Source organism: Mchenga conophoros, linkage group LG10 (genome assembly GCF_057382185.1).
Source record: "Mchenga conophoros isolate Kocher_MC1m ecotype Shallow Benthic linkage group LG10, M_conophoros_male_GT1.1, whole genome shotgun sequence".
NCBI lineage: Eukaryota > Metazoa > Chordata > Actinopteri > Cichliformes > Cichlidae > Mchenga > Mchenga conophoros.
Window position 1 is genome coordinate 36,659,640 of NC_140535.1, and position 21,386 is coordinate 36,681,025.

Sequence of the window (21,386 nt, forward strand, 5' to 3'; positions counted from 1 at the left end):
TGTGTATCTATGTGTCTGTGTGTGTGTGAGTCTGTGTGCGTGTGTATCTATGTGTCTGTGTGTGTGTGAGTCTGTGTGCGTGTGTATCTATGTGTCTGTGTGTGTGTGTGTGTGTGTGTGTGTGTGTGAGTCTGTGTGTGTGTACCTGGACTCTGAACTGCTGGCTGTAGAGTTCCCTCAGCCTTGGCACTGAAACACAAACGTTAGGACTCAGTTTCTGCTGTGATTGGTTGTCCTGTGGTCACATGACCAAGCAGTGATGTCACAGCTGTGACAACAACTCCACCTTCTACAAAGACACAAGAGAGCGAGGAGAAGAAAAAGCAAAAGAAGAGGACGAAGGAAACACCTCAGACAGACCGCGGCTCAGAGGTCAGAGGTCGCAGCCATGACTGATGTGTTATATGTGAACCCAGCTGCTACTGTAATCTGATTACAGACTACGTTCAGATGATCAAACTGGGAACAAAACAGCTGAGCTCAAACATGTGTGAAGACGTTTGTGTCGTCTGTTTCATGCAACCGTACGATTATGATTCCGACACAGTATCAGTAACACACTCGACCACATCCACACTAAACTCTGCAGTACCACACACCACCACCTCTACTTCCTGTTTACTGTCCCTCCAAAATAAATCCTAACTCAGGCTGGACTCTGAGCTGATTTGCTGTCTCTCCGTGTGAGCGAGATATGAAATCAGTGAAATGAGACTGAAGCACAGATTTCATTATAGTTGGCAGATTTAAAGATTATCTGACCTTCCCAGTGAGGAGGTGGAGCTTCGATTTCCTGTCGAGTAACAGCGGCGAGGCTTCGGGATGGGAGGAGTAGACATCTGCTGGACAGGAAGAGCCGTTAGTGATCTGATCATTGTGATTGGTTTTCATTCAGAAGCTGATCAGAGGAGTTTTTAACAATCCTCGTTTGGATGGAGGCAATTATCTTTGACCTGAACGTGGCGCCTCCGACCTCACGTTTCACTCTGAAGCTGAAACTAGTGAGATCACAGCGGGCACGTCACAAGTTTGACAGGCGGTGCGCTCCAGTGAAGGGAACACGGCGAGCATCGTGCTGCTCGCCGAGAACGAAGAGGAAAGCTTTCATTACAAACATGAAACACTCCCATGATTCCCTCTGCTCAGCAGCTCAGAACAGATGTTTTAATGACACAAGCCAGTCACATGACCCGGTGTAGCGCCAGGTCAGACAGCATCAGTGATTAGAGATGTCACAGTCAGAGTGCTCAAATCCAGCTGTGAGCGCACAGCTGTGTGACGCCTTCAGAGGAAACAGGGAGAGTCTGACTTCAGGACGAGCTCCTCCTCAGGAGGAACGCAGAGAGGAACTTCAGTTTCACAGTAAAACGTCTGCATTTAAACACGACAAAGCCGAGCTCGTCAACAAACCTCGGTGTAAGTCAGAGTGAAACACACAGTTTCTTTGACTCTCTGCTGATCTGTTCATGGAGACTACAGGACACTCACACACACAGAGCAGTTGTTACCTTGGCGTCCGTCAGCTCCTCTGGATCGGGACCTCAGTCACCTGCGTGCCTGCTTACCTGTCTGAGCTGTGAGCGTGTGCTGTGTGTGCGTGACGTCATCGAGCTGCGGCTCCACCTGCACTCATAAACACAGAGCGTTAAATCCACCCTGTGTGTGTGCGTGTTTAGGGCGGCGTTCTCAGTGCGACACGTTACATGAACACTTGGTGTGTATGAACAGACGTGTGGCCTCCTGATGTGATCGACATTTACAGGCCGCTGGAGCCTCGGTGCAGCCTGAGCACGACTCCATGTCACACACAGGTGAGAACAGGTGAGGCTCCTTTAAGTCAGCTGATCCAACTCTGACAGTTTTACAGTGAAGTCTCACCAGTCAGACCGGCACAGGTGTGGCTCACCTGTGTGTGTGTGTGAGACTCTTCTTCGTGGGTTTAAACAGGTTGAGCCTCAGGTGTGTGTGTGAAGGAGGACAGAGAGGTAACCTGAGCAGCTCAGTGTGTGAGGAATGTCTTTGACCTCTGACCTCCTGAGAGCTCCACCTGCTGGCTGCTCTGCAGCATTACCATGTATTTAATTTTTGTTGTTTATGCCTTTGTATATGTACAGCACTCTGTGAACCCTGGTTTTATGTTAAAGTCCTTTATAAATAAAGCTGGTGTGGTAGTTTCAGCTGTAACCATTGTACAGGTTTCTACTGGGAGCACTGGTGTGGATGTGACCGTGCAGATGAACTCCATCGAGCACTGACAGCAGTCTGTTAGCATCAGGCAACAATAGGCAGGTGGTCAAACAGGTAAAACAAACATGCATGAGCTATTTCATCAGAAACAACACGACAACCATTAAACTGCAAATATGTACGTTAGCTTAAACAGCCGACAAATGACTGCAGTGTAGTAGAGAATACAACTACACGGTATTATTAGCAGTGAAATTACACAGACTGCTTTCCAGCGCACACGTGACGTCCACCTGTGTCGTTGACCCAGGGTTTTTGAGTTTATTATATTATTTATAATTTCTAGTCTTTGGGTTTTTGTTAGAGTCATGTCTTATGGTTTGTCTCTGTGTAATCCTTAGTTGCTGTCTCCCCTGTCTGCTATATCCCCGTGTCCAGTCAGTGTCAGTGTCTGCCCTGGTCCCACGTCTCTGTTCCCTCTGTTGTAGTGCCTGAATGTGAGTCTGTGTCTTTGTTCAGTCTGTGTTATGTGTTTCCTGTTTTACTTTGAAGGTCTCTGTCTTATCTCAGTGTGTTCAGGTTACGCTTCCTTGTCTCGTCAGTCCTGATTTCTCCCAGCTGTGCCCTCCTTCTGTGTCTCATTCCCCTCGTTACTTCCCAGCGTATTTAAACCCTGTGTTTCTCTGAGTCAGTGTCGCGTCGTCCCTCATGCTGTGTGGATCGCGCTGTGTCTCACTGTGAGTTTTGTTTATGAGTTCCCAGTTTAGTTTGCTGTTTTATGACTTTCCCCTGCCAGCAAATAAAGCTGAGTTTTTTTGTGTTTAAACCTCATGCCTGAGTACCTGCATTTTGGGTCCAACTCCTGCCTGCCACACAGCGACTCATGACACAACCTTCCCACTACAGTCAAACATACATCGTCACACAAATCAACATCTGCTAAGTTATTAACTTCAGCCAGCAGAAGCAGCAAAGTTATAACTTCAGGGCAACACAGTGGCTCAAGAGTTCGTCTTGTAATCGGAAGGTTGCCGGTTCGAGCCTGGCTTGAACAGTCATTGTGTCCTTGGGCAAGACACTTCACCCGTTGCTTACTGGTGATGGTCAGAGGGCCCGGTGGCGCCGGTGTCCGGCAGCCTCGCCTCTGTCAGTGCGCCCCAGGGTGGCTGTGGCTACAATGTAGCTGCCATCACCAGTGTGTGGATGACTGGATGTGTAAAGCGACGAGTAAAGCGCTATACAGATACAGGCCATTTACCATTCATTGCTTTGTTTCACACAGGAGGCAGAATTATACCCGAGAGTCCGGTACTTCTGATCGAGGCCTTGTTTTGTATAGATGCATCTATAATTGTTACTCCTGCACAGCTGCTGTGGAGCACCATAACTTTGTTCTACGTGTCCAGTGACAAGAAAGGGCTGTTCTATTCTATTCTATTCTATTCTATAATAATTTTATCCGAGCTGAGAGTCTTCAGCCAACTGTTGTTTGTAACCGGTGACCTTTGACCCCATATATTAAACCACACCCATCATCTTTAAATACTCACTGTGGATTTACTACTGTACCTTAAATGCTGCAGTCGACGCTCCCTGATAGCAACATCCTCTTTCAGACATGCTCTCAGGAAGTTTCAGATGTTCACCAAGTGCTGAAGAACAGGTGAGTGACCTGACAGGTAAGAGGAGGAGGAGGATAACCTTCACAATGAAAGACTGAGGCTTGACAGTTTCACGTATTTAATGTTGAGGTGTCGTTTACAGCAGAACAGCACACACAATGTCCTGTCACAGCAGGACATTTACCGAGTCGGATTTAATCTGGGGTCGACTTCAAACTTCCTGATTAAACCTGAACTTCAAACATAAAAATCACCGGTATTTATTCAGGTCCCATACATACAGCAAAAACAATGTCCATATTAAACTAACAGAGACCAGGTTAAACTAAAGGAGTCCAGGTTAAACTAACAGAGACCAGGTTAAACTAAAGGAGTCCAGGTTAAACTAACAGAGTCCAGATTAAACTAAAGGAGTCCAGATTAAACTAAAGGAGTCCAGGTTAAACTAACAGAGACCAGGTTAAACTAAAGGAGTCCAGGTTAAACTAACAGAGTCCAGGTTAAACTAACAGAGACCAGGTTAAACTAACAGAGACCAGGTTAAACTAAAGGAGTCCAGGTTAAACTAACAGAGTCCAGATTAAACTAACAGAGACCAGGTTAAACTAACAGCGTCTGGACTAACCCAATAAATTCCAGATTAGAGTGAAGATTGGAGGTGGTGATATAATATGTAACATTTTGTTGTCAGAACACACTGAAGTGTAGTGTGAATCTTACAGAGCACACTCAGCTTGTTCACACTGATATAAAGTGAATCTATGCAAACACTGACACAAGACATGAACAATTAGGGATTAACAACACTCAACCCAGAACATTATTCTGACTGTAATCTGGTAACGTTCTGAGTATAATCTGGTGCAGGACTATGACCTGTTAATACTATCAGCAGTGCAGAGCTTGCAGACAGGACTTGGGGCACAAAGACTAAATAATCTGTACATCCGGCTCGCTGCTAATCCAGTCGTCTCAGTGGAAGACGGTCTGTCTCCAGCGTTTGTCGGGCGTGAACGGCCACAGACAGTCGATAATGGCGGAGGTGAAAGGTCGCGGTTCCACGCTCAGGTTCAGCAGCTCCAGACGACAACAGTTTAACTGACTGTTGATTGGACGAAGAGCCGACGCCGCCGGCTGCTCGGTCAGCTGCAAGAACACAGACAGGGTCGGGACCACAGGTGATACAGTTTGTTTATAATGAGTGCAAAGTCCTGCTGATTATGAAAAGATTCAAAACGAGCCACGCACCACGAAGCAGCTAACCTCAGGTTAACTCTGGCTTTCTGGACTACAAAGGTGGATCACTCTTACTGGGGTAAATCGCCATGGTAACCTATGCTATGAGCCAAACCTGCTCTGAAGATTAGAGATTATCAGGTATGACATCAACACCTATAGACCAATCAGATCCTCAGAAAACAGCATCGCCATTCCTGAAGCCCCTCAGAGCTCTGTGGAGAAAGGGGCGGGGTCTGTGTTTCCCCGATGAGCAGTAATGACAATGATAATAATAATAACCATAATAATATCAATAAAACTTTATCAGCTTTATTGCTCTATAAGCATCAGTGGAACACCTGCGCTGTACCTGCTGACCTCAGATCAGATTCGTGGACCGAGCCGATGTCTGAATCCTGTCTGTAAATGTGATCTTTACAAACAGCTGAGAGAATAAACTGAAATGGTCAGGAGGTCAGAGAGTAAACTTTTCTCTGATTGGCCACTTTCAGGACGATGTCCTGGAAACCGTGAAGGAAGCGCAGCTGCCGCTCCAGCAGCTCAGACTGAACCATGATGTGTTCACGTGCTGATGTCGCTCTGCTGCAAACACTCAGCAGGTGACACTCACAGGGATCGTTATCTGTGCCAAGCTGATTGATAATCGGCCAATCGGCATCATGTCGGGGTGAACCCAGATAACAGATCGACACCTCAGGTGTGCAGGCCCTCAGGTCATAACTTTACATCCTTGCGCAGGCAGGCGGGTTAAACTGGCTTTAACCAGTTTAACCTTAACGCCCACTCACATCCTGGGCCATCTGACCTCAGGAAATCACATGATAAGGTGGGGCCAGGTTTCACAATGAACACACCCGAAACTCTGGCTGATTGGGGCCCACACCCAGTTTCACACCTTGGCTCAGGCGATTAGAGGATCATCAGGGGGTCCTTTCGTCCCTCTGTGGGGGGAAACTCCCACTAGGTTTATATCTGGGACTCTCCACCATTTGACCTTAGAACTGAAGAAGCTTCTCGGATGAGAGGTGAAACGTCTTCAAGTAACTTAAAGAAGTCCAGACGCTTTTCTTTGCAAGCTCCTTTGACTACGATGACCTGGATGACTGAGAACCTTCACAGACATAAACTGGCTTTACTTCATCTCCATTTAAGGCAGATGACCAATCAGAGCGGCTCAGGTGTGGGACCACTTACAGGTACGAGGCGGCTCAGGTGTGCGACCACTTACAGGTACGAAGCGGCTCAGGTGTGGGACCACTTACAGGTACGAGGCAGCTCAGGTGTGGGACCACTTACAGGTACGAGGCAGCTCAGGTGTGGGACCACTTACAGGTACGAAGCGGCTCAGGTGTGGGACCACTTACAGGTACGAGGCGGCTCAGGTGTGGGACCACTTACAGGTACGAGGCGGCTCAGGTGTGGGACCACTTACAGGTACGAGGCGGCTCAGGTGTGGGACCACTTACAGGTATGAGGCGGCTCAGGTGTGGGACCACTTACAGGTACGAGGCGGCTCAGGTGTGGGACCACTTACAGGTATGAGGCGGCTCAGGTGTGGGACCACTTACAGGTATGAGGCGGCTCAGGTGTGGGACCACTTACAGGTACGAGGCGGCTCAGGTGTGCGACCACTTACAGGTATGAGGCGGCTCAGGTGTGTGACCACTTACAGGTATGAGGTGGCCGGACGGCAGGTTGAAGGCCTGAGCGATGGCGACCGCCATTTCATATTTAGTCATCTGCTCTTTCCCAGAGAAGTGAAAGATTCCTCTGATGGACGGGTCCTGACGGAAAAGCAGACGGCGGTGAGACGGGCAGAGCGAAGTCCACCTGATGCTCACCTGTCTCTCTGACGCTCACCTGTCGTGCTCTCTCAGACAGCTTCCTGCAGACGGCAGCGACGTCTCGGGCGTCAGTGGGGAATCTCTGCAAGACGTGATCCAGCGTGCAGCTCTCCTCTGACGCCTCCTGAACCTTCAGGTACAACGACGTCACCACGCTCTCCGTCACCGACTCCACCTCCCCAAACAGAACGGGCACCCGCAGTACCACCGCACCTGGCAGGGTCACGGGTCAAACAGGTGACTGAGGGGCAGGCCAGAGACAGAAGACTCAGACAGGTGACTGAGACGTACCTGGACAGTGGCGCAGCGTCTCCCTCTCCCCCTCCAGTTTGCTCCGCCCATAAACGTTGAGCGGGTTTGGACTGTCGTCCTCACCGTACGGAGGATTCCTGCCGTCAAACACGTAGTCGGTGCTGATGTAGAGGAAGAGCGCCCCGCAGGTGGCTGCAGACACAGACGTTACCTGTTACGGAGGCGCGCTCACACAGAGCTGGACTGAAATCAAGGTGCGTGATGTGTGAAGGGGCGGGGCTCTGATGCGCACTACAGGAGCTCCACCCCCAAACCTTCTCGTGCCCCCACCTGTGTCAGGCCAAAGAATATCTGGTGATGGTGTGGTGGCTCACTGACCTGCCTCCTTGGCGAGCGTGCTCGTGGCGTGCACGTTCAGATTAACAGCTGCTTCCGTGTGTCTCTCCATAACATCTGGACGCCTCTCGGCCGCACAGTGGACGATCACATCAGGCTGAAACACACATTCAAAACAACTTTATTTAGTGACCATCAGCTTTACAGTAATGACGAGAGATGGACCGATCGATATTACGTATCGGTATCGGTCCGATACTGACCTAAATCACTGGATCGGATATCAGAGAGAAATAAAAAATGTAATCCGATCCATTAAACATCAAAAAAGCACCTCACCAAACCTGCGACACGGAGTAACTCGGCTCATAACCGTAGCACGTCGGAGGAGTGCGGTCACGTGATAGAGCGGCTGTGAGTATTTGTAGCCTCGCTAGCAATCCGGCATTTCATCTCCGAGGAAGTGATCCCAGAGAGAAGTGAAGCAAGTGTGTAAGTTCATCTCTGAATGTTTGTAAAGCGTTCCAGCGTTAAGCTTAACAACCGATATGGAGCGACTGCCTCTTCTTGCTGCTGCTTCAATGTGAAACTGATCAATGATCAGCTGATCGGCTTTTCTGTCGCGAGTCTTGTTTGTTTGTTTGTTTTTGGCCCACTTTGCAGCAGAAAGAGGAAACCAGCGGCTGAACAACAGCAGCGCGTTTAAGCTTGATCAGCTGTTGTTAGAATGTATTTAATATTACTTTCTACTCCAGGATCTTTTTCTACGTAGCTGACGGCTGGTAACTGTGCAGGGGCGGATCTAGCAAAGTTTAGCCAGGGGGGCCGATAGGGCATTAACAGGGAAAAGGGGCACAAAGACATACTTTTCTTTCTTATTCTCATTTAAAATGTCGAGCTTTTAATAAATAATTATCTGACTTTTATACCCAAAGTTTTAATCTGATGTCAAATGTATAGAAGTCAATTACTGTATATAGTAACTGTTAAGTCTAATATACCCTAGTAAGCTATAGTACTTTTTCCTTTGGGAACCATCTGTGCAGTCTGCAATTCTGCTGAAGAAAGATGTTGAATCTATTTAATTATTCTTGAAAAATAATTGATTTCTGTGCATTTTTTTCACACTGCATCAAATTAAAGTTGATTACATCGATTAAGCATCATGAGGTGGAGGGTGGGGGGTGGTTCCCTATTTTTTGGGGGGTTTTTGCTGGGAGTTTGCAGCCCTATTGGTTAGGCTGCTTACTCTTTAAAATACCAGAATAGGGAGGATGGAGCAGGTTTAAGTTCATTAGATTGATCAGTTTTGCTGATCTATGACATGTTTTGGGTGCAGTGTGTTTTTTTTACACACAGGTGTAACAGAATAGCTTCAGTGTTTTTTAACTTGAGTTTGAACTTATACAAAATGCAGCAAGATATTAAAAAAACAGTTTTATTGATTAAAACACATCGGATTCATATCGGTATCGGACATAAGAAAGTGGTATCGTGCCGTCTCTAGTGATGCCAGAACATACCATTACAAACAGCCTGAACCCTGTCAGCTGACTCACAGGTGAGTCGTGTCCGTCCTTCAGCAGCTGCACCTGCTCGCTCACAGCCTCTGACCAACCATAAACCCGATCAGTATCCTGGTAACCGCTCGGCCCGCTGCCTGTACGAGACGGTCCTGAGTGTTGTCTGTGCTCAGCTCAGAGTACCCGCCCCTGGAGTCCCCGGGTGCAGCGCTCCCACGCTGATGTGGGCAAAGATGGGGGAGGGTCCCCCAGTGGGACGATCATTTACCCACTACTGACCCTGTGACCCATAACACGAGCCAAGGTGTGAAGAAGGTGTAGGTCATTGTGAGACCTAGCCCCACCCTATCATGTGACTTGCTGAGGTCATATGACCAGGATGTGAGTGGGCATTAAGGCGTCTGGGAAGGATGTCAGACTGGACTACAGATGGCGGACAGTGTCATAAGCCCCGCCCTCTGTCCAAAGAGGGTTGTTCACAGTGGAGATAGACGCTTCTTTCACTCCTCTGTCTTCTCTGTCCAACATGTGCACATTGGGATCCTTAAAGAGTGAACTTTGACCTTTAGATGCAGATGTACAGCTGAGTCCCGTGGAGAGCACAGAGTGAGGGTTGGGGATGTTACCATCCCACAGACACAGTGTCCAGGGAAGCAGAGGAACATGTGAGTGGTTATCCCAGCTGGACCTGGGACTCCCCGACACACTGAGCGTTTATATCCTACCACACAGAGAGAGTTTGGACCTCACCAGGATGTCCAGCTAAATGTTGTCATTTGTCAAACATGCAGTAAAACTACTGCAGCCAAAGGCAGAAGTACTTCCAGTTTATTCCACCAGCTGATAATCATCCAGTGTAAGGTGAAGAGTGTTTTCAACTCAGTGTGTGAACGTCTCCACACACACCAAAGGACACGTTAGGGCTGTGCGATATGACCACAATCTCATCTCCCGATATCAGACATCTATCGCCCCGGTAACGATATAAATCACAAAAATGTAACGTTTCTGTAAATTCTGTGAATCTCGGGCAGCTCGACCTGTGTGAAGTGTTTCCACTTCACACTGTTTCCTGTGCGTCGTGTAGCTGGAGTCGAGTGTTTTAACGATGCATGAAACGATACATTTTTAGACATCAGTTGTAACGGCGCCGTTTTCTTTGTGAGTATTTATTACACGGCGTGCTGCGGGGAAAAGCCTGCTCTAACGTTTGAGTCTAAGGTTTATCTTTTAGCACCTGGCGTCTTTTTTACTTCTCATCCGTAAATAATCTGCATCTTTCACGTGATTCAGTTTATTTTGAAAAGTCTCAACAGGATCTTGAGCTTTATTGTGAAAGGTTTATGTGGAACATAAACAAGCGGACACGCGATGCTGTTATCGTCGCTGTTGCTAACGACAACGCATAAAAACAGGCACTTGTCCATCTGTAGTGTGGTTATATTACATATAAGAGAAAGAGAGAACTTAAACGAATATAGCCACTACAGTGACATCAGAACCATGAAAAATATTGCTGTAAACAGTTTATTTTGCGACACCACGAAACAAACGATAGCGTGATAGGAAACAATAGACGTTTTTATATCGTCATCCGATATATATCGTTACATCGAACAGCCCTAGGACACGTCACTGTCCTCCGTCACCGATTCTCTGCATAATTTTATGGACAGATTTCTGGGTGTAGCTGCCGGTGTCAGGACTAAAGTCTCTGCTTCTCACAGTCGATGTGGTTCTGCTGGCTCCAACTCACAGTTTCACAGCACAGTGTGAACGAGAGTCAGCACCTCCAAGTCTGAGGCCACGGACCCACTCTGAGCGCCCACTCTGAGCGCCCACTCTGAGCACCCACTCTGAGCGCCCACTCTGAGCACCCACTCTGAGCACCCACTCTGAGCGCCCACTCTGAGCGCCCACTCTGGGTCAGGGACGAGCTACTAGGTGGAGGGGTTTAAGTATGTTGAGGCGTTGATCACAAGCGAGGGGAGATCGCCAGACGGATTGCCGCTGCAGTGATGCGAGCACTGTCCCGGACCGTCGTGGTTAAGAGAGAGTGTGAAACCGCTCAATCTACGTCCCTACCCTCAGCTATGGTGACGAGGCGTGGGCGGGGACCGAAAGAACGCGATTGCAGATACAAGCGGCAGAAATGAGCTTCCTTATGGGCTCAAACTGGGCTCAGACATATTCTGTAAATCAAATGAGTCGCTGTGAACTGAGATTGTATCTTGTAAACCAAAATATCTGAAAATGTTACGCTTGTGCATCTACAGATGAGAATCTGTGTGTTTTTAAAAACATTTACAGAGGTTACAAATAGTTTTTGTTAAGGTCTTCTAACAGATACAAAGCACAAAACTACGGTGAAACTGCGCTCAGCTTCCTGGCTGTGTGCGTTGCAACTGACCAGTACGACTTCTGACCCAGTTTTTTTTCTTTCAGCTGACTGGATTGTTACATTTGTGACCAATCAGAGAACAGATGGTTTCAATGTCGGTGGGGTGCTTTACCGAGCTTCAGGTCCTGGGAGGGTGATGCAGTTTTAAGCTGGAGGATCTCTATATGAATGTCCCATAGGGCTCCCCGGGAGCTGCCGGAAGGATAAAGTTGTGCTATACCAGAAACACCATCATCCTTCAGAAGGATAGGCGTGACCAAAAAGCACCACACGCCCCTAGCTGGTCGCATGCACATTCGCACCTCGAAGCACGTCCAAAGCAAACTGGTCGCACTTTAAAATACTCAATTTTGACGCGTGTGAAGCGGAAATGTGGGAGGAAGTAGTGCCAGACGGTATGTTTGCAAGACGGCAGCTGTCGAGCGTTTGAAGAGAGCAGAGCAGTGGCGAAAAGGACGCTTTACACATCAGTCACTACAGCGACTTGACGCTGGAGTTCAGATTTTTCCAACTCGAGTGGGAGACACGATTAGCGCGAATGCACAACATGCAACACACAAACTGCAGCGCACATTTTACCTCGCGCTTCCAACGCATCAGTCGCACTACTTGGTTGCGCAAATCAGGCAGAAAAGCGCTTTCGTGACGCAAATCTGCTTCTGAAGTTTCGCGGGACCCCCAGTCGCGCTTCATCGCGCTCCTCTTTACACGTAAACCTGAAGCTCCGGTCGCGTCTATCGCGTTCGGTGTGAACGCACCCTTAGAGACAGGGTGAGGAGTTCCTACATGTCCCACTCAGAGGAGGCCCGGGGCAGACCCAGGACACGCCGGAGGAGGTGGTGGAGGGGACGGAGGTGTGGGCTTCTCTGCTGAGGCTGCTGCCCCCGCGACCCGGCCCAGCAGAACAACATGGATGGATCCACTCCTGTATCTGTTTGCCCAAGCACCTGAGAAGGGGTGTGGCCCCACCTCGCCGTCCCCCCAGCAGCAGCAGCCAGGTGCTTGTTCTCCCCGACTCCACCAGGTGAGCTCTCAGAGTGATGAGCTCTGATACTTGGTGAGCTCGCATGTGGAGCTGGTTTCCATGGTGACCGTGAAGGTCAAACACACAGGTGATGAGGGACCCCCTCTGTCACCGTGTCACATTCGACAGGTGACTCGATCCATCTGTGGGGGCGGGGTTAATGCTCAGGAAAGTCTCCTAGGTGGACTCTGACCTAGAGGCTCTTGTGAGGTCACTAATAAGGTCAACGAACCACATGGAGTCGGAGTACTGTTGTCGAAGTACTCTGTACGAATACACAGCTTGCATGCAGTACCTTGTATTCGTGCAGCAGTCCTCTGACGGCGTCCTCGTCTGTGAGGTCACAGCGCAGAAGGCGGAGCCTGGCTCTCCTGTATCCCGTCCCAGTGACGGTCCATCCGGCGCTGTGAAACTCTCGGCACACCGCTCGCCCCAGGAGGCCTGTTGCCCCGGTAACCAGGACGCGTGGCGCCCCCACCAGCAACTCCTCCTGAGTACATAAGAGTACACACATCAGTACTACAGTTAGTATTACAGAGGACTATAGTTAGTACTATAGAAAGACAGTACTGTACTTAGTACTACACACAATACTACAAGTTGTACCAGAGTCAGTAATACAGACAGTACTACAGACTAGGGCGGGGTGATGTATCGCGGGTTTTCCACGTACGATGGTTAACGTGGCTTTATCGTAACCATAGAGTATGGGTTACCATGGCAACAATAATCTGTCTGCATGTAATTGAGAGTTTTTCTCTCCCACACTCTGTGAATGCGTCACTGACCCCCCTCCCAAGCTGAAACTGTGCAGCTGATGGTTCAAACATTTAAATTCTTTCTGACTTCCTGTATCAAAGTAGAACAAACACAGAGGTGGACCAACGTTAGAACGTGTGGCGATACAGATCACGTCTCTGATGTCGCTCCAAAACATGGTCATATTAGATTTCCTCATGTCGCCCAGCCCTACTGACAGGGTGAGGCTGCTGTGGCCAGTCGGGGGGTGTAGCCGCCACTGGTGGTGTAGCCTCAAAACAGGTGAAGAGGTTTGGCTCTTCTGCCGGTGTGTCGTCACCCTCAGCAGCTCTGAGTCTTCTGATCGGGGACATGTTGGACACCTTAGCACAGCTGCCTGCTGCTGCTGCTCAGGTTGGCTGAGCCGTGCTGTAAAGAGAAGAGGGCAGAGGAACACCACGCTACCAAGTGTCCAAGGGCTGAATTAGCATTAGCATCCGGTGGAATGTAAGGGTTAGCCATCCTGCATACGGTGAACACACAGGAGGTAGATGGGCCTGCGTCTGACAGTCGTACACGTGAGGTCTGGGGAGCAGTGACTGTCTACAGCTGTTATCACGCACATACAGTTGGCACGGTAACACTTCCACGTTACCTGAGGCCAACACGAGACCAGCAACAAGCACGCCAAGCAAGAGCTACCAAATGAAACCGCTGAGATGGACTTGTTACATTTTAATAATAAGAGAACATCTTTGGTAAGAACATGGTTGTGTGTCTGGACTCTAACTGCAGGGTGTGGCACAGGTCAGCACTTGTGACATCACTCATGACATCACTCGTGATTACAGACTTAGTTTTACACTTTTATCCCCTCGTTTGGGAACATCAGTACTACAGACTGCACTACAGTTAGGAGAGTACTGCAGTTAGTACTTCATACCGTAGTACAGTGAGTATTACAGTACTATAGGGAGTACTACAGTCGGGTATAAACATACCTCTGCCAGTATACCAGAGTGACACACCTGAGCAGACCCCTCCCCCTGCACGCGCAGACCCAGATCAGTTCCTTTAATCAGTATGTTTATTTTATAAATAAAGTTTTACTGCAGTATTTAAGTAGTATTTGAATTCTGGGAGCCGTTAGCAGTTAGCATTTAGCTGCTGACAGGTGAGCTTTACCTGAACAAGCTGCACGCGCCCCGGACTGAACAGAATCCTTAGTTCTGCGCCTGCGCAGCTCATCTCTGATTGAATACGTGCACTGGATCAGTTATTGATCAGGTACCTATCACTCGGAGCCTCGCGGATTTTCTGATGCGCACTTTCTGTCTCGGTCACTTCCGGACTGATCAGCTGTTTGCCGTAAAGCAGCTGTCGCGCTGCCACTAGCGGTTAGCATACAGGCTAACAGGCTTTTCTTTAGCTTCGGTGACCCAAGTCAGAGTCCTGATCCTCGCCAACGGGTCGGAACCGTCCCGGGAGCGGCTCTAACGGCGTCAGCATCACAGCTGAGCGAGAAAGACTCAAAGGCAGAGCTCACCTGCGAGCACGCGGACCCAGAACCGGGCATCGGACAGACCGGACCAGCACGGACCGAACCAGCACGGACCGGACCAGCACGGACCAACGAAACCCACACAAGGATCAGGAAACTCCCCGGAGTCACAGCCCGGTGCTGCTCCGCTGCTTCTTCTTCTTTGTGAGCGGCTCACACAAACGTCGATTTGTGGCTCTACCACCGCCACGCGGTGCGGAGTGTGACCGAAATCAGACTCGGGGTCAGGCTCTGACGAGAGCTCTTGAATTGTTAATTAAACCAGTTTGTTTCTAAGTGAACAGATTCAGGTTTGACTGCTTTCATGGCCGGCGGGGGCAGACCGATCCCCGGCCTGCAGCCACGTCGTTCCTACTGACAGAACGACGAGTAAAAATCTCATTAATCATCAAAATCTGCACGGATATAGGTCCTTTTAACCTGATTAGCATAAACATATTTCAGTAAAATAATTCTAATTAGGGGAAGTGCCACTGCTTTCATCAGCCTGTTCTAAACTGTAGGATCACAGTGGAGACCAGAGTCTGCACAGTGTAACACACCATCAAAGGATTCATGAACTGCACAAAAGCCTTTGGAGAACAGTCTTCACATGCACAGGTTCACTCTGCTGTGTGGGTTGTTGTGTGACCCCCCGGGTCAGAGCCGGTGCACAGAGCTGCAGCCTCGTCTGTCACTCACCTCCTGAAATAGAAACCTGCAGCCTGACACCGCCCCGCTCTCTCTGTTTATCTCTCGCTCTCCCTGCAGCCTGTCAGCAACACTCCCACAGGTGCTGTGGGTCGCCCCACACTGAGCTGGTGTTCACATCAAACTCACCCGCTGCTCCAAAACTTTCTCTCAGCCACATTTCTGAGTCTGAAAACTTTGAAAATTTCATTTAATTGGATTTAAACTGAGAGCCTGAACACTGCTCCTGGACCAGGAACACACCCTTCGGCTTTAACCCGAGCCAGGACCAGGACCAGAACCAGGACTAGGCTCTCCCGGAGAAGTCCGAACTAAGTTTGACCTTGAATGTTTGACAGCAGGACATGATCCTGATTCTGGTCCCGGTGCTGTCGGTAGTTTAATGCTAAGCTGATTTCAGGTAAGGACATGCTAACACTCACTTATTGGGTTATTATTCATGACTGAACCTGATTTCTTCCTCTAAATATTTGGCACTTGTTCCAGCTGTAAGTGTAAAACAGTTTTCAGCTGTAAAAGTTAAATCATTGATGTTTCAGCTTCATCATTCAGGTAAACGCGCGCATCATCAGTGCAGAGCTTCACTCTGCTTCTCTCTGCATGTTTAAATCAGATAAATGATGATCAGCATACAGCATCACAGGTTACATTTTAAAGCCACGTTTCCATTTTACCTGCAGTTATTACTCAGATCTGCCAGTTTCAGTAAGGTTCTTGATCCCTCTTTACGTTATACTTCATACGTCATACTCTTATCCTTAATGATAAGAAAACCGAAATTATGATTTTTGGTAGTAATGCCCTTCGTGCCAAACTTCGGGATGCCTTTGGTTTTCTCACTAGTTCTTTCGCTGACACTGTTAGGAATCTGTGTGTCTTATTTGACAGCTCATTTACACTTGATAAACAAGTGTCTGCTGTTGTCAGATCCAGTTTTTACCAGCTTCGCCTTATTTCTAAGGCCAGGCGCTATATCCCGTATAAAGACCTAGAAAAGCTCATCCACGCCTTTGTAACGTCAAGGCTAGATTACTGTAATTCACTTTATTGTGGTCTCCACTCTTCCCTTTTACATAGATTACAGACAGTTCAGAATGCTGCAGCACGCATTCTAACTAAAACCAAGAAGTTTGCCCACATTACTCCTGTCCTTGCTGATCTGCACTGGTTGCCTGTCAAATATCGTATTCAATTTAAAATTTTGTTGTTTACTGTTAAAATTACCAATAACACTGCACCAAGCTATCTTAAGGAACTTTTAAACCCATATGCTCCTGCTAGGGCTTTAAGGTCATCCTCACAGTTACTGCTGGTTCAGCCCAGATCTCGACTGAAATCTAGAGGTGATCGATCGTTTGCTCTAGTTGCACCGGAGCTGTGGAACAATCTCCCGATTGGCATCCGAGCGTCTGATTCTATTCATTCTTTTAGATCACGGCTAAAAACATATCTTTTTAAACTTGCCTTTTCTACCAGTTAAATGCTGGCTTTCTTGCAGTGACCTATTGACCTATTGTATTAAATTCTCTGCTATCTTTCCATTATTGGTGTCTTTTATCATGGTGGTACAGTCTTACCTCGCTATAACCTATGTGCTGCAGTTTACTCTTATTGGTGGCTTTTATCTGTGAACATAATCCGTTACCTTTATGTATTTGATGTTAATGTGTGAACTGTTTTATTTTTTATTGTTTTATGTAAAGCACTTTGGTATGCCCAAGGCTTTTAAATGTGCTCTATAAATAAAGATTGTTGTTGTTGTTGTTAATCGAATCGCCGCAGTGTGACAGCGAGCTGATAAAGGGAAGCACTGCGTACCTGTCCCAGCCTTCCTCAGACGGCAGGTATCACGTGTTCGGCCGGCCTCTGTACGTCTGCCTGATTGTCTGAATCACCTCTGAACCCCAGCTCTGGAGGAACTATCACAGGGCAGGACGGCTTTAGTTTAATAATGACCCGAGCAGCCGGGTCCGCTTCATGGATTTAAGATTGAGGGTTTTCCCTGGATGGCGATCGTGGATCAGTAGAACTGAGTGGGATTAAATCATGGAGCACCGTGGACTCAGTGGGAAATCATCATTTCATTCAAACTGCTTCATTAATGTCTCCATGTTTGTTTGTGCGTCCTCCAGAGACACAATCATGAGCGGCCACGAGGACACAGCAAAAAGAGAAAGAGGGCGGGGCATCTTCCTCAGCGCTCACCGCTGCCCTGAAGTCGACGTGCTGCCTCATCAAACTGCTGAGGCACAAATCCTTCCACGCTGTTCTCCAGTTCCTGCAGACAAGAGCTCTGAGTTCACCTGCACAGGTGAGAGCGAGCCAGATTACCTGGACTTCTGCTCCACCCATCGCTCCGAGGTAGATGAGGAAGAGGAAGACGAAGGGAGTGTCAGCGACTGGTCGGAGGAAGATCTCTCACTCCACTTCTCTCCCTCTGTCCTCATCCAATCAGACGATGAAACGTCTGATCCAGAGAGTGGCTTTGAGTGTGTTGACATCACCATAGAGACACAGGTGAGCGATCATCATCATCAGCTGGTTAGATGAACGTACGTGTGGGGCCTAGTTTCATCTTTACCAGCAGCGTTTGTTTCCTGTCGTCCAGGTGAAAGGTCAGGATGCGGAGGGGCTAAAGATGGTGCCTAAACGGCAGATTCACCTGAAGAAGAAGAAGAAGAAGGACGGCGAGGATGGCGCTGAACAGGTAAACACTGATAAACTACAGGTATGTCTTCTGCCAGTTTAACTGTTTGCTCACCTGTTGGTCTACCTGTCCAGGTGATACTGAAGGATGTTCCTGCTGAGGGCAGAGGAATTAACAATAATACGTCAGCTAATGAGCTGCTGTGTCCCACTACTCGATCACGGCCTGAACTGTTACTACGGCAACACAGTATGCCCACCTCCTTTCACGCCACCTCAAATACTAGCAGTGATGCTGAGAGCTACGGGGTCTACAAGGGCCTGATTGCAGGGGCTGGCCAAGGTAACAGCACGTCTACCTGTCAACAAGCTCCCTGTTTCTGTCAGTAAGGACCGCCCACCCGCCACCCTGGGGAGCACTGAAAAAATAAACTGTCATTGATCATATTCACTGGTTCAGGTTATCAGTTTGGACAAAAGCAGAGAGGGATGATCACAGGATCCTTTCCATGATGAAGAGAAACTAGTTTGTATCCACCAATCAGATCCCTGAACAGAGGGAGGCATGTATTTAATCAGGAAGTGACAGGAAGTAAACACTCCCACTCAGCTGATTTGTGTCATTAGCTAACGGCATGCTGGCTTCGGTTGGCGAACGCAGAAAGCAAAAACAGCCCCGATGCTGAAATGTTGGGACACTGTGTGAAATGCAACAACTTACAAATCTCATTAACACACATTTTATACACAAAAGAACAAAAAATAAACACTCAGCTGTGTAGACTCCAGCAGAGTGGAGATGTCTTTGTACCCGACCATGTCTGACCTGATAAGCTCTGAAATCTCTGACTGTCTCTGTTTAGTACGCCTTACTCTTCCAGCCTTTGTTGCTCCATCCCAACTTTTTTGGAACTGGGGTTGTAGTTCGCACATGAAATACGAGGGGGGGCAGGGGGGCGCTTTCTTTGCTGAGCTGTGCACTGATTACACACATCTGAATAGACTCAAGCTGATACCACGCTGGTGTGATTGCTGTGCCGTGGGTTGCCATAGCAGAGAGGCCTGAGTGTCAAATAACAGTCTCACACACTGCTACATAGTTCCCTGCAAACTGCAGAAAATCTCAGAAACTAGAACTTAGCTCGAACCCGTTGGTCCTCCAACCTAACCCTAACCTCAGAAGAAAACCTCTAAGAAAATAATTTAATATTCTGATTTTCAGTGGATAAAACTTCAATCACCGGGTAGCACAGCATGATATTGGATCACAGCCCGTCAGACTTCACGACTTCCACACTACAACTAAATGTGGTGTTTCCAGAGTGTCTGACTGTGTCTAACGAGAGCTTTCCTTTCGCATCAGTCCTTTATTTATGCAGGTAAAAGTCTCATTGAGACTACAGTCTCGTTTTCAAGTACAGACATGAAGTCATGGCCTTGAGTTAAATGATGGTAGGATATGATTTACAAGGATTTTTGCATGATTGAGATCCCTGATTCACAATAGACGCGACACGTGCTTCACTGAGGATGCAGCTCAAAGTTTGTGTTCTGCCTGTACTGCATCATTGTCGGGGTCTTCATGAGTATACATGCCCGCTCCCTGACGTTCTGCATTTCTATTGGTTGCATGAAGAAAACAGTTAATGTGCGCTGCAAGCCATGAAAACCAAAGCTTCAAATGCTGCCTCAACATGTCTGTCGAAGAGGTGCAACTCTACTACTGAGTATTATTATTATTAATACACGTCTTTGTTTTTGTTCTATTGATGATGAAAGACGAAGAATCTGAGTTTGATGAAGTTTCTGATGGTTTCAGGGCTCCTGATTGGAGGAAACTCTCAGCGTCTTCAGAAGTCGTTCTCTCTGGATGAAACCAAAACAAAGATGGCATCCTGCCTCATTAAGAACGTGCTGTCGAAAAAGATGCAGGTGGAACAGAAAAACCTGAAGAAGAACGCGGAGGTATCACCTGTCCTGCCTCTGGGTCATCAGACAGGAGGAGGCGGGGTCAGAGCTCCGGTTCACGTGGTGAGAGACGTGAGGAGTTTAGTTAAACACTCATACGGCCACTCATTCACCACATCAGCCGCGTCACAGGACAACAAGTCAACAAGCTGCAAAGCAGTTGGCCAAGAGGATAGCCCTATGCCCACTTACCAGCAGGCTGTGGGGGTCAAAGGTCACTTCTCCAAGGTTGCTGTGTCTTTCAGCCAATCACAAGACAAGAAGCAAAGTAAATCATCCAGACAGCCGATGGCACAGCAGAGACGAGGAAGTGAGCCAATTATCAGCAAAGGTTTAGACCACTTAGACCCACCCACTTTGAAGCCCAACCCATCAGCGAGAGCTGTGACTCCACCTTCCCACCAGGGCACCTGGCCACTGCTCGGTGCTCAGGAACAGAGCTCCATCCTGGGTGTGTCCTCTCCGTCTGCCCCTGGCTCCTCCCAGCACCTCCTGCAGATCCCCTTCCCCAGCAGCCTGCACCCTCACCTGGGGAAGGCTGGCTATGTCCACACCCCTTTGAGCTACATCCAGACCCAGCAGTCCACACCTGGTGCAAGCATCCACCTGCCCTTTAGGTCCGAGGAGTTCCCGAACCGGCAAACTGGAAACTTTTCTGAACAAGTGGACCCGACCAAAACACAACGAGAGCGAGAGGGTCAGAGCGGGACAGCAACGCTTCCGAGCCAGAACCAACAAGAGCTTCAGCAGCAGCGCCTGCATCCACAGCCGATTCTGTGCAGCGTTCCCAGTCTCTTACCTGCACAGGTATCTGGGGACTTCCTTGTCGATGTGTTGGGCTCTGCTGCAGCACCTGGACCCTTCTTCAGAGTTCCCGCCCCCTGTCAACTGATGTTAGACCCTAAAAGTGGGCGGTTCTTCTATGCTGACACGTCCCTGCAGCATCAGAGGAAGATGCTCCTGGATCCAGAAACTGGACAGTTCTTCCAGGTGTTCTTACCTCCAGCTGGCTCAGCCTCCAATGCTGCCATGTTCCCAGTGACCTGTGCTAACCCCGCCCCCACTGTGATCCAGGTGGGCGCCACTAACCCCATGTTGCTCTCGGTGATGCCATTCCAGCGAGCAGTGGGCGTGTCCTCATTTTGTGGCCTTCCTGTCACTGTGATGGCGTCAAACCAACAGCGCAGCGATGACATCACGCACACTTTGCCTGGTCGTCACTGATCATCGATCACTGCTTTGATATTGATTTGTATTTGTTTGCACTCTGTGACATCACATGTTTGAGTTTTGTACTTTTCATCACAAACACGCGATCAGCAAAAACATTTATTGATTATTGATCAAAACATTGG

The 21,386-nt window shown here is 48.5% G+C and overlaps 3 protein-coding genes across 8 annotated transcripts in view; 1 reads left to right on the plus strand and 2 right to left on the minus strand.

Moving 5' to 3' along the window:
* Positions 1 to 3,877, minus strand: part of LOC146566445 (arf-GAP with Rho-GAP domain, ANK repeat and PH domain-containing protein 1) — a 35,289-nt gene extending 31,412 nt beyond the window's left edge. For 2 of the 5 annotated variants that reach the window (XM_085290111.1, XM_085290110.1), the window contains exons 1-2: positions 763 to 906; positions 146 to 189 (exon numbers count right to left, since the gene is read on the minus strand). In XM_085290111.1, the coding sequence (XP_085146237.1) occupies positions 146 to 189; positions 763 to 875 (157 nt within the window). In that variant the 5' untranslated portion in view covers positions 876 to 906. Of the gene's footprint in view, positions 1 to 145; positions 190 to 762; positions 907 to 953; positions 1,617 to 3,756 lie in introns of those variants that run through there. The other 3 variants (XM_085290114.1, XM_085290113.1, XM_085290112.1) reach the window with 3 other exon arrangements.
* A 33-nt stretch (positions 3,878 to 3,910) lies between these two features.
* Positions 3,911 to 14,878, minus strand: mat2b (methionine adenosyltransferase 2 non-catalytic beta subunit methionine). Of its 2 annotated transcripts, XM_085290118.1 has the most exons (8): positions 14,713 to 14,878; positions 13,406 to 13,595; positions 12,724 to 12,918; positions 7,523 to 7,637; positions 7,184 to 7,336; positions 6,909 to 7,105; positions 6,719 to 6,832; positions 3,911 to 4,955 (listed from the first exon to the last, which is right to left on the minus strand). In XM_085290118.1, exons 2-8 carry the CDS (start codon positions 13,538 to 13,540, stop codon positions 4,782 to 4,784), a joined length of 1,083 nt encoding a protein of 360 aa, XP_085146244.1. In that variant the 5' UTR covers positions 13,541 to 13,595; positions 14,713 to 14,878; the 3' UTR covers positions 3,911 to 4,781. The 2 variants fall into 2 exon arrangements, with proteins under 2 accessions (XP_085146244.1, XP_085146245.1); XM_085290119.1 differs by lacking the exons at positions 13,406 to 13,595; positions 14,713 to 14,878 and adding an exon at positions 14,352 to 14,551.
* LOC146566448 (uncharacterized) overlaps positions 14,574 to 21,386 on the plus strand; it is a 6,904-nt gene continuing 91 nt past the window's right edge. The window contains exons 1-5 of the mRNA XM_085290115.1: positions 14,574 to 15,817; positions 17,550 to 17,934; positions 18,026 to 18,124; positions 18,199 to 18,406; positions 19,883 to 21,386. The exon at positions 19,883 to 21,386 is cut by the window's right edge and continues 91 nt beyond it. Coding sequence (XP_085146241.1) covers positions 17,560 to 17,934; positions 18,026 to 18,124; positions 18,199 to 18,406; positions 19,883 to 21,255 — 2,055 coding nt within the window. The 5' untranslated portion in view covers positions 14,574 to 15,817; positions 17,550 to 17,559 and the 3' untranslated portion in view covers positions 21,256 to 21,386. The remainder of the gene's footprint in view (positions 15,818 to 17,549; positions 17,935 to 18,025; positions 18,125 to 18,198; positions 18,407 to 19,882) is intronic.

Excerpts from the sequence above, each read along its gene's own strand:
- mat2b (XM_085290118.1), bottom strand. The coding sequence starts at position 13,540 with ATGTCCCCGATCAGAAGACTCAGAGCTGCTGAGGGTGACGACACACCG. Across the intron at positions 7,337-7,522 it reads CACGCTCGCCAAGGAGGCAG|CCACCTGCGGGGCGCTCTTC; the intron begins GTCAGTGAGCCA and ends CTGTGTCTGCAG. Across the intron at positions 7,106-7,183 it reads GACGCTGCGCCACTGTCCAG|GTGCGGTGGTACTGCGGGTG; the intron begins GTACGTCTCAGT and ends TGACCCTGCCAG.